General features: G+C 35.7%; 1 protein-coding gene across 1 annotated transcript; it reads left to right on the plus strand.

Annotated features, from left to right (window-relative positions):
- The first annotated feature begins 3,727 nt into the window (after positions 1-3,727).
- Positions 3,728-5,539, plus strand: LOC114317267 (uncharacterized). The gene is made up of 3 exons (XM_082902777.1): positions 3,728-4,427; positions 4,554-4,688; positions 4,773-5,539. Exons 1-3 carry the CDS (start codon positions 3,741-3,743, stop codon positions 5,412-5,414), a joined length of 1,464 nt encoding a protein of 487 aa, XP_082758903.1. The 5' UTR covers positions 3,728-3,740; the 3' UTR covers positions 5,415-5,539.
- Positions 5,540-13,060: the final 7,521 nt, after the last annotated feature.

Below are 13,060 nucleotides of genomic sequence, written 5' to 3' on the forward strand. Positions count from 1 at the left end.
ATTTTTTAAAAAATTGAGTTTTTTTTTTTAATAAATTTGCGTGTGTTTTTTTTTTCACTGAAATTTTTAATATTTTATGTAAATTTTTTTTCAATGACTTGTTAGATTTAAATAATTTTTTTGGAGGAAAATTTATCTATAAATCACATTTTAAGGAATAATGATCCATTTAGTTCTAATTTTTTTTTTATAGACCAATTAGTCCCATTGATTTTGGAAATGTTGATTTAAAATATTATTTACAAATTAAATTTATGATTATACTCTTATTTCTATTATTTTCGGTCTCTTTTTTTCTTTTATGCTAGAAAGGTAATGTACACAATTTATGATAATCAAATTTGTGATGAATTTTTATATGAGAATTTTTTTTATTTAGAAAACATTTTAAAAGGAGTAAAAAAATTCGTTAGTAAACTTTGGCAAATGTATAATTTCAAACTGTAACACTCTAATATAACACTCAAACTCAACACTTCAATGTAACATTCAAAAAAATTCTTAATGTACTTTTTCTAAACGTAACACTGCAATATAACACTCCAAAAAAATTCTATAGTGTAACATTCCAATGTAATACAAAAAAAAAAAAAAAAAAATTGGTGTACTTTTTTCAGACGTAGCATTCCAAAAAAATGATATGGGATTCTTCAAATCATTCCAAAAGGAATATAAAAATTCCTTAATAAGTTTTGAGCAAATGTATAATTTTAAATTATGAGTGTTACATTTATAAAAAAAAAAATAAAAATTACATTAAGGAATTTTTTAGTATTTTTATGTGTTATATTGGAGTGTTATGTTTGAGATTATATTGATTGGAGTGTTACGTTTGGAAAAAGTATACCAAGGAATTTTTTTTTTTTTTGTGTTACATTAGAGTGTTACATTTGAAAAAAGTAGAGTAATGAGTTTTTTTGGAGTGTTACGTTTGGGAAAAGTGCATCAAGAAGTTTTTGTGTTTTACATTGGATGTTATGTTAGTGTTATATTTTTTTTCCGTAATGTGAGATTTGTTTTAGGAGGGAAAATCCAAAACCTTTATAATGCGAATTGTCCAAATGTGTAATTTTATATTTAGAGAAATTCACTTTTATCTTTAGAAAATTAAACCCAAATTTGTAAGTAACTATCTTTTTGTATATTTTTTATTTTAATGGGACCTCTGAGTTTATAAGAAAAAAATGAAAGATTAAACCATTCATAGGATCACATTTTGAAATTTATGGTGTTTCACTCTTTTTTTTGGTTATGAAATACTATATTCTATAAGATAATATCTTTAATTAATTATGGCGTCACCAAAGCTTGCACAGAGGTGGAGGGCAATAGTCAACGTCATCTTTGACTTAGGGTAACCGTCCAAACAGTTCACCCAACCATTCAAAACAGGTCACCAACCCTTCAACCGGTCAGCCCACCGATCAACCGGTCACTCAACCATTCAAACAGATCACTCAAGCATTCAAACAGGTCACCCCAACCACTCGACCCCGCCTGTTTGTTTGTATGACATAGATGAAACCATTCAAACAACAGTTCAAAACAACTAGTCACATCCACTTTTTTTGGACAGTGGCCAAACCATTCACGCAACCGTTCAAACAGGTTATACCAACTCCACTTAGTTGAACTGAAACAAACTCTGCAAACAACATTCAAACCGGTTACACCAACTCCACTATAGTTGAACCGAGAGCAAACCGGTCATACCAACCATTCAAACAGGTCATACCAACCATTCAAACAGGTTATACCAACCATTCAAACCGGTCATACCAACCAGTCCTCGACCTCTCTGATCTACTATTTATTGTAAGGTGGCCTTTTGATTTATGAAGCAGTGTGTTTTACATTCTCGCAACATGTCTACTGATATTCTTGATGGCATGTCTGATGATTTTTTTGAAGGACTAGAAGATTTAGACATTAGACTACAGATCGGGGGAGAAGTCGAACAAGCTTTGGCGAGATCGACTCCGCTTTCAGAACAATTGATGACTTCGCTACCGGAACAACCGATTCCAACGTCTGCTGCAAACGGTGAGTTCCTGTTTTTTTTATTTTTCATATTTTAATGTTTTCAATGAATTTTTTAAATATTTTTAGTAATTTTTATTTTTATTTTTAGACACACCTAACGAAAACACTTAAAAAATATAATATTTATGAATTTTTTTTTAAAAAAATACAAAAAAAAATTACGAAAATTTAGTACATTTTTGTATTTTTGTATATTTATTAATTTTTAAAAATATTTTTTCACAAATATTTTAAATGCATTTAAGTAAAATGCATCTAAAAAAGTAAAAAATTTACTTAAAATTTAAAAAATATTCACTAAAAATAAAAAAATACGAAAAACAAAAAACTGCCGTTTGATAACACTTACGTTTTTAGTTTTTTTGTTTATATTTATAAAAATTTAAAAAACTCAAATAAAAGCTTGTTTGGTAAAATTTTTAATTTATAAATCAGTGGTTTCAGTTTATAAATTTGGCCACAAAATGAAAACACAAAAAATGTGTTTTCGTTTTGAGTTTTCAAAATTTTTTTTTTACCACCCAATACTAGCCACCACCCGCCACCATTTTCCACCATCGTCTTCCGCCAGCACCACCCACCATCCACCACACACCCCTCACCACCACCTGCCACCACCACTCACCACCCACCTGCCACCACCACCACCACCACCACCCACCAGCCACTACCAGCCACAACCCACCTGCCACCCACTCGTTACCACCACTCACCCACCTGCCATCCACCCGTCACCACCCACCACCCGCTACTACCATCCACCACCACCACTCACCACCCACCTGCCACCACCAGCCACTCACCACCACCTGCCACCCATCCGCGGCCGCCACCACCCCCCACCACCACCACCACCACCACCACCACCACCACCACCACCATCACCCACCCGCCATCTACCTGCCACCACCACCTACCATCCACCACCACCACACATTCGCTACCACCCGCCATCCGCCACCCACCTGCCACCACCACCCATCACCACCACTACCACAACCACAACCACAACCACAACCACAACCACCACCACCCACCACCACCCCCACCACCACCCACCGTCACCCACCATCACCACCGCCCACCACCCTCCACCGTCACCCACCATCACCACCCACCCGCCACCACCCACCACCTCTTGCCATTCGCCACCCACCTGCTGCCACCACCCACCACTACCACCACCACCCACTCGTTACCACCCACCACCCGCCACCGTCACCCATCCATCTACCATCACCACCCACTACCTACCTACCACCACCTGCCATCCGCCACCCACTACCCACCCATCACCACCCGCCATCACCACCCACTACCCACCTACCACCACCCTCCATCGTCACCCACCATCACCACCCACTACCCACCTACCACCACCCTCCATCGTCACCCACCATCACCACCCATCACCCACCCACCACCACCTGTCATCCGCCACCCACCTGCCACCACCACTACCACCACTCACTCGTTACCACCTACCACCCGCCACCGTCACCCACCCACCTACCATCACCACCCACCACCCACCCACCACCACCCGCCATCCGCCACCCGCCACCCACCACCCACCCGTCACCACCTGTCATCTGCCACCCACACTCGCCACTACCACCACTACCACCACCACCACCACCACCCACTCGCTACCACCCATCACTCGGCGTGTCTGATATGTCTCTGCGTTTTTTCTGATGGCAGCTCGTTCTGTCAGTGATACGAAAAGTCCGAAACAGAGGCTCAATTTCCGTTCCAACATCTCAGGCCTTGTAAACATGATGCATATGGTGGAGTGGACAGATCTGCACCTTGTACACTTAAGGAAGACACCCTTCTGGTTGCTGTTCAAGGCCATACTAAAGAATCAGCTACCTCACACCGAGTTCAAGAAAGATGGTGATATGGTGGTCAGCATTATACAGTCTTATAGTGTACATGAGGGAAAATTCGTTATTGGTGGTCAGAGTGTTGATTTCACGGATGATGATGTGAGACTATTGTTTGGACTGCAATGTGGGAATGCATTCTTGGAGTTGACGGCACGCCCCAAGCCTGCATCGGATTTTGTGCAACAGAGGTGCCAGGGTGTCAGTCGCATTACTATGAAACTCGTAAAGGATTTGCTAGTTGAAGCAGCAAAGGGTACAGCACCGAGGGATTATGAAGATACCGCAAAACTACTTTGCTTGTATGCTTGTGTGAAATTGTTTTTTTCAACTTCTGGAGAGAGTGTGAGCTGGACTTTCATTCGGTACGTGGACAATCTGGATGCAATGAAGTCATATGATTGGGCTGGTGCGATACGTAATTCGTTGATGTCTTCTATTAGGGATTTCCACCGGACACCACATAAAGTGACTGGATGCGTTATTGCTTTACTGGTAATTATTACGAATAAATTTGGTGTTGGTATTTCTGTCGTTCTTTTCATGCTTGTGTTGTTCTGTGTGTGAAACGAAGTTGGTTAACTGACGAGCGTTTCGTGGTTTGGTTGGCTTGTGTTGTAGTATTGGTTATGCGAACACACATCGATAGTTGAAGCAAAATTGGCGCACCAGTTCCCGCGGTTCTTGAAGTGGAACATTGGTGAGTTATTGGCCAGTGCACGGGGTGTGAAATTATCTGAGGCTGTTAGTTTTCAGGTATTTGATTTTCTGAATTATTAACTTCAATTAAATTCATAACGGGATGAATGTTGCTCATTTGTTTATGTGTGTTTGTTGTAGGTGAGGCCGGGACAACTAGTTGCTGATGAGCGTGAGGTTAATATATTGAAGGGTGAAGATATGGTTGGGGAAGAGCACGTCGATTTGAGGGACAACGGTGTTCACAGTGGTTTAGGCGGTGTTCACCTAAATGAGTCCACAATAGAGATAACCGGGTCTGGCGCCCTTGGATCGGAACCAAACGCCCCTGGACCAAGCGCTCCTGGACCAAGCGCTCCTGTTTTTACACCGTTGAGCTTTCCTATGCTCTCTGTGGAGCAAATAATGGCTTCTCAATCAGATATTGAGCCCAACCATTATACGTTGAAGTCATGTATGGAGACTATGACTGCAGTCACTAACTTGTCTCACCAGTTTCAGAATAGGACAATTGAGGTACATCAGTTAAAAGCTCAACTCTGTCTGTTGCAGTGCAAGCACAAGGATGCGCAAGCAGAGATCTGCGCGCTGAAGGCGGAAAACAAGGAGCTGAAACGGAAGGCCACCGTTATGTTCCGATTTGGAGGACCGCCATATGCTACATTAGAGGAGCAGAGGGGAGGCAACTTGCTCGGTGGACTTGGAAGCACTGAGGGAGGGCCGTCAAGTGTCGCCCAAGACGAAGGCAAGAGGAAGAGAGCGGCAGCAGAGCCGAGGAAGTGAGGTCAGTAGTTGGCCGTCAGCAGAAAAGAAAACAAATCTTTGTTGTTGTCGTTGTTCGGTTTTTTTTTTTTTTTTGGTGTTTGTGTGGAATGAAATAAAATAAAGAGTTGAAAAATTAGAGGTGATTTGAATCTCTGGGTTGGCATGTTGATATAACATATTATAATAAAAAATAAATATATGTGATGCTGGAAAGTAGTATGGTACGTAAAAACATAAAATAAAAATTAAAGTTGGTTTTTTTTTATTTTTTTATTTTTTGTCAGAATAAAGATGTGGACGATGGGTTGAAAAGTAGACATAAAGGCGGGGATTTGAAAGAGATTAAAAGTAGTTTGGAGAAAACAAATAAAAATAATTGATTTTGAAATCAAACGTGATGGAGGAGAAAGAGGGGACAAGCCTATGTGATAAAGTGGAGAGAGAGGGTGCTGGGTTTGGAAAGAAGGGCTATTCATGGCTAGAGACAAACTGCAAGAACGCACCAAAAGAAAGGAACATGGATGGATAAAGAAGTAATAAAAAATGATCAAAGGTGGGATACATGGCCAGTAGGATGAAGTTGGGGTTAGTGGGATCAGACTGTTGGTTACTGTTACACGCAGCTGTTTGGTGCGTGAATTAGGCATTGGGAGATCAACCCATTGGGGTAGCGTGACCAGCTGCGAGCTGTTTGGTGTGTTGCTATCACCCACGGTGGGCAGAGGGTCCAGTTGCAAAGCTATCTGCTGGGTGCAAAAGAAGCTGTGAATCCTGCGTGTGTGAAACCCATTGTTGGGGACGATGATTCGAGGTGAAGAGTGAGGCAATTGGTGAGTGGGTCTGTTGTTGTATTGAGAAGACTATCTTTGTTGCTTCATATGAATCCATGGTGAGGTCCGGCGAATGGAGGTGTCACGCTGGCCGGGAAGGACGAAGCTGGAGGCGAAGAGCTTGCCGGAGGAGGGATCTTCGAGACGGATCTCGCAGCGGTCCTTGTAGGAGACGACGCGGAGGCGGCCGAACTAGATCTTGTTAGACTGGAGCCACTCGCCGCACTTGTAGCCGTTGTGGTGGCGGAAGATGACAGAGGCGGCTGCCATAGCGGCGGCGATGATGAGGTTGCAGGTGGTGAACGCGTAGCAAGCTGTGCGAGCTGGGTATTGGCTGACTGTCGCATGGGCCGACAGTGTGCAAGTTGGCATGGGTCGAAGGAGACAAAGTGAGTGGTAAAGTCTTGTTGAAGAATCTGCCATTGAAGAAGAAATTTGGGAAATTTGGGTTTGTCTGGCGGGTGGCCAGGGTGAGGCTGCCGCCTGCCGGTGAAACGGAATTACTAAGTTCTTAACCTGCTCTGATACCATGTTAGAATTAATGTATGGAGAAAGAGAGAGAAGGAGAAATAGAGAATGAATTGTGTATTGATTGATATATTTTACAATGAGCAGATCACTCTCTTTTACAAAGAGAAAAGTGTGGTACATAGGATGTTAACACCGAAAGCAGAAAGTATACAACATCATTGGTATGGTAGCTATGTATTACACTATATTACACTAACACTATAATACACTAACAATCTTTGTGCGCGATAAGTTTCAAGATCCAAGTTTAGCCTCTGAGCCACTTGCTGCTTCAACTCTACCAAACCCGATGATGAAGACAACCGAAACTTTATTATAATATCATTTCCATATTCCTTTATAGTCACGATTCTTCCATGTTTTTCCATTTTTCACTATGTTATTTCTTGCACTTTCAGATCTGTAATTTTTTTTTATTTATTTATACATTCGATTTGCTCAAATTTGCATCTATGTATGATTCTATTTTTTCAAAATTTTTTTCTTTACCTTCCTTCTCTGATAAACATTCGAAATCAACAAATTCAACCAAAAAACCAACTATTTTCATTCGGTCGATTTCGAACGACAGAGCGATTGTCGATTTGACTGCTAGATTAATGGTAAATCCGGGCTGAACCGACCCTTGAACAAACGGAGTGTTGGTTTGACCAAGAAAAATCTACACACAACTAAACAATTCTGACCATACATTTGTATGTGATACACAGATGATGGTAGGGGATGAGTGGAGAAAAATTTTGCCCACGTTCATAGTTCAATAAACATAAACATACACTTTGTTTGGTTATATTTTTTTGAATTCAATTTTTTTAAAATTAATTTTTTTGTTTTTTATTATTTTTATTTTTAAGAAAATTTTTTAATATTTTAATATTTTAATTTTTAATTTTTTAGATATTCCTAAACTAAATATACCTAAAAAATAAAATATTTATAAAAATAATAAATACACATGAATATGAAAATATATTAATTTTTTAAAAATATTTTTGGTATTTAGTGAATTTTTAAAAGAAAATTTCACAAATATTACACTTTTTAATTATATTTATATTAATTGTACTTAAAAAGTTAAAAAAATTATTTAAATTGTACTTAAAAAGTTAAAAAAATTATTTAAAATATTAAAAAAGGCACTAAAAAATATTAAAAAAAACTCAATTTTCAAAAAATTAAATTCAAAAAATTGAAACCATACCAGATGAACCTTATTTTTCTCAAAATGTGATTTTTTTTTTAAGAGGAATAAATGTACACCTCTGACCAGATGCGGCCAAATCCCATTTCTTTCAAATTGTGTGTAACAATTCGAAAATTTAAGTTATTCCTTAAATTTTATATTAGTATTATTTAATTATAAATGAGAAAAACCTTAAAGGTTTCATTAAATATTCTATAAAAGTAAAATAAAATATTAAATATTATGGTTGTATGTGATAAAATGAAATTTAATTAAGGATTATATATTATAAAAAAATAAAATTACGCCAAATTAGAATTAAACCAAAGATTAAAAATAATAATAATAATAATAATAATAATAATAATAATAGTCCTTACATGTGCTCCAGCCAAACATATAGATTGATGACTATGCAAGTATAGTTTTAAAGACTTGTAAGTCACCTAATCTAGAGGGACAGGTGGAAGTAAACAAATTATCACCGGTTGGATATACGCCCCGCATTAACTTTTGATTGGGGAGTAAGGTTTTCACCAACTATAAATAGTGGTGCTTAGTGGGTTGCTAAAAAGGATATAATTAAGTGTAGCATACAAAGAAATCGGAAGTCGATATGAGGAAAGTAAATGTTAAGGATCAATATTTAAGTGAGTTATATTATACCTTAAGTCACCATAATATATTATACGTATGTTTTGAGTTATCATAATTTGTTTTATGCAATTTCTATTTTATAAATTATATTAGCATTTTTAATTTATGAACCTTATTTTATATAATAAAGAAAACTCATGGATATAACTATTTATTAAAATGTGTTTTGAGTAATTATTTTATAAGTATCACCACGGAAGTCCCATGCCTTGGGGACTTAAATAACCCTTAACCCTCTAGTTAGTCACTTTGTGACCCTCTGTTTGTCATGGATCCACTAACACAATGATTTCTGATATGGAGCAAAGTGCCGTACGGAGCAAAGTGCCGTACGGAACTAAGTGCTGTACGGAACTAAATACTACACTATTGTGGGAGCCACCTCTAGAGTTCATACGAGCCACCTCTATTTTGTACTATGGTTATCATTTATGGTGTGGGACAAAGTACTATACGGAGCTAAGTGCTACACTATGGTAGGAACCACCTCTAGAGTTCGTACGAGCCACATCTTGAGTCCATAAATCTGTTCTGTTCTGTTCTGTGCCATGGTTATGATCATTCTGTTTATATGATTTCTGTATTATATGTCAAATGATTTTTGTATTATATACTCTGTATTTTAATATTAAGCTTTGTTTAGCCAATAATTATCCCTGGTGAATTTTATGCCTTTATGCTCTCAGTATAATATTTCTCACTTTGCCATGTGCTTATAGCTATTTATCAATTTTCAAGAAACAATACAATTCAGAGATAGCTTTTGGAGAGTCTTAAACACGATGTTGCAGAATAGACACACACAGCACTTTTATAATATTTATAATTATATTCTTCGTATGTAAATATTGTCCTTTTTGGTCAATAAATTTTATTATAAAAGTAAAAGCTTCAATGATTATTTTGATACCCTCACTTAAATATTATTTTCGCTTGCATTTATTTATTTATTCAAAAATTGACCGAATGTAACTTTAGTTACTGGCCATCACAATACTTAACCCTCAAGTATGGAGAGCGGATCCACTACTATAAAAATAGTTAAATATCACACTTTGACAAAAAAAAATATCTCACTTTTATTGGAAGTGTGATAAAAAAAATTAAATTGATATTTTAATCACACATAATTTGATTGATTGTGATAAAATTTATTTTTTATGTCACTTTTCAATTAAGTGTGATTATATATATATTTTTTAATCACACATTCTAATTAAAATGTGATTATATATACACTACTACTTTTTAATCACACTTTTAAAATAAGTGTGACTATGTATATATGTTTTAATCACACATTCTAATTAAAGTGTGATTATTTATATATTTTTTAATTACACCTTCTAATTAAAGTGTGATTATATATACAATATTACTTTTTAATCACATTTTTTAAATAAGTGTGATTATATATATATACTAGCGTATGCCCGTGCCTGAAGGCACGGTACAATTAATGATGAGATTAAAATATAAATCAAAATTAAAGAGGAATGTATTCAAATTTTTGCCTTTTGTTTTTTGTTTTGTTTTGTTTTGTTTTGTTTTCTTTTCAAAGAATAGGTAATGAATTCACAGGAAGGAGAAAAATTCCTAAATGAAAACATGAAACTTGAATGAAACACCAATTTATTAGTAACCCAAATAAATTTCAGGAACCCCCAAAATTAAGAACCTCCATGACTCTCAAAATGATGTAAACCAATCATATATTTTAATTTTTTTTCTTTCCTTTCTTGACCAATCACAGGTGAGTGAAAGTTAAGAAAAATCTTGCCAAGAGAAATTGCACTTCCCCCAAATTGCAATCTCTCAATTTTCTCACCCACTCTATCTCCTCTTCTCTATTACCTTAGTCTCTCTCTTCCAAAGACTGTAAAACATTAATCTTCTCAACTGTCTCTCTCTCTCACCGACTGATATCCCCCCGTTCCTCTCTCTTCTCAAACGAAGACTCTCTGTTTCCTTAAGTCATAGATGATAATATTAAATTTAAATAAAAAAAATTGTAAACTAAAAATAGATTGAACAATTTAACTCCCAACAGAACCCAAGCATTTGGTTTGCTCAGATGAATTTTTTTTTAAAAAAATCAAATAACTCTTAACTATTCATTTGGTTTGCTCAGATGAACACACCATGAAATTAGATCAAGGGACTGGAACAATAATGCAAGGACCACAAAAACATCCATCCAGCAATGTAGCTGAAGAGAGTGAATATCCTCTGTCCAAAAAAAAAAAAAAAACAAACAATACGGCTATGTAAAAATAAAAAATAAAATAAAATAAAAAAATTTAAAAAGTTGAGTACCTTCGCAGAATCCATCCCTCCTTTAGTCCCACGTGTTTGTGAGCTTTGGATCTAATGAATAAATAGAGAAGATGACCATGGAACTTTTAGGGTATTCTCTACGTTGTTTCAACCATTGTTGTGGGTCAAGAAATTTATCAAAAAAGGGAAAAATAGAACTTGAAAGATAAAATACATATTCTTACGCACATAAATAAACACAAACCTAGAGATTACAAACTTTCTGCTAAGTTTTTGAATTAATTTTTATGAACACAAACACAAATGCAATAGAAATGACAAAATTGGAGCTGATATGCACAAACAAAACTGGTAATTTTATCACACTTCAAACAACTCAAACCCAGATTAATAAAGCTTAACACATAAATTGCAAAATAAATTCCACCAACATAAATGATGATCAAGACCTTAATTCCACCAACAAACTTGAAGATATATCACTCTTGGGCCAAACAAAAATTTGGCTATCGTTAGAATTAGAATACAACGCGTGTCTTAAGATATATCACCTGGGCCGAACAAAAAAAAATTGAATAGAAAAAAAAAAGTGAAAAAATACCAAATAGAAATATATCAAACAGATAAAACTACATAATCATTCTGTTCTGGAGAGGTTATTTTCGAATTAGGTAAGAGAGCGAGTAGTAGAATCTCAAATAAGCTCATCATTTAATTTTTTATTTTTTAGAGAAACAAAAAAAGAGATTAGTTTTTGGATATAGAAATGGTAGAAACTAAGAAATTGACTACAGAAAATATAACACATACACATCTATTCTGGAGAGGTTGATAATGTGGGTAGTTGTTGTTGTTGCACTACAATTCATGAAAGAATGGATGGATACACATACGAATATAACACATTCTGGTTTTATCATCCATGGACATGTTGCATCACAATTCATGAAAGAATGGATGGATATCTTATGCGGCAGAATGGTAATGTCATAGCGATCTAATATGACCAGAGACGAAAGATTAGAAGAGACTACTTCCATGAAAAGTACAGCATGAACATGGATTTTCATTACAACGAATACTAAGTCATGATTATAAAATCGATCTAATTTTTCTTATAAAAAATGGTTGCCAAATTTTTTTATATAATAAAATATTCAAATTATAAAACCAGATTCATAATAGATCGGCCATATAAAGGTCTTAATATTTTCTTAAATTCATATTTGAATAAGACTGAAACAACTGTATTTCCTCGTGTATGAGTATGACTACTACCTCTCTTCTAGTTCAAAAGGGAAATAAATGAAAATAATGCTTCTAACAATGATTAAGCAGTTAAAAATGAGATGTTAACTTCTCGGGAATAGTTATTATATGACTACTACATTTTTTTAGTCACAAAAAGCTCATATTTGGCAACGAAATTCTTTGGTCGGCAAAGAATAACCTAAAAAATATGCATGGTCTTTGACAACTAAACTTTCTTTTGTCGGAAAATAATTGTATACGATGATCAAATTAAATTTTTCATAGCCTAAAATATAGACTATCATCGACAAATAGGTTTTTAGTCGCCTATTACTTAATATTTAGCGACTAAATTTTTTTTAGTCGCCAATAAATAGCATATCTTGACTAAATTAATATAGTAGCTAAACTTCGAACCAACGCCGACTAACATATTTTTCAGTTGCCAAAAACGACACTTTTGGCGACTAAATTTATTTTGGTCACCAAATTTAGTCGCCAAAAGTGTAATTTCTTATAGTGAAGGAAACACAAACCCATATCGGTTTCTTGAACATATAGAAAAACACAAATGATACAAATGATAGAGAATCAAAATGATTGAGAATCACCTAGAATACCTACAAAACTCCATAGCAAATATAACCACCAAATGATACAAATGCAGATATTAGATGAATAAATGAAAGAGAGAACCAAAGTGTTAACCACAGTCCATAGAACAGCAGCTACTACTCATTCCATAGTAGACTTGTGGGTGTTTCCAAGTCAGCCATTTTAAAACATTTGGCTCAATGTGTTATGTATAAACTGTACAACAACATGATTCCAATATCACACCCAAATGGGTTATGTATAAACTGTACAACAACATGATATTGGCTAAAATTGGACCAATAGATATTGGCTAAACCAAATGGGTTATGTATAAATTG

Source organism: Camellia sinensis, chromosome 13, assembly GCF_055761805.1.
Source record: "Camellia sinensis isolate YWXY chromosome 13, ASM5576180v1, whole genome shotgun sequence".
NCBI classification, from domain to species: Eukaryota; Viridiplantae; Streptophyta; class Magnoliopsida; order Ericales; family Theaceae; genus Camellia; species Camellia sinensis.

Excerpts from the sequence above, each read along its gene's own strand:
- LOC114317267 (XM_082902777.1), top strand. The coding sequence starts at position 3,741 with ATGGCAGCTCGTTCTGTCAGTGATACGAAAAGTCCGAAACAGAGGCTC. Across the intron at positions 4,428-4,553 it reads GATGCGTTATTGCTTTACTG|TATTGGTTATGCGAACACAC; the intron begins GTAATTATTACG and ends CTTGTGTTGTAG. Across the intron at positions 4,689-4,772 it reads CTGAGGCTGTTAGTTTTCAG|GTGAGGCCGGGACAACTAGT; the intron begins GTATTTGATTTT and ends TGTTTGTTGTAG.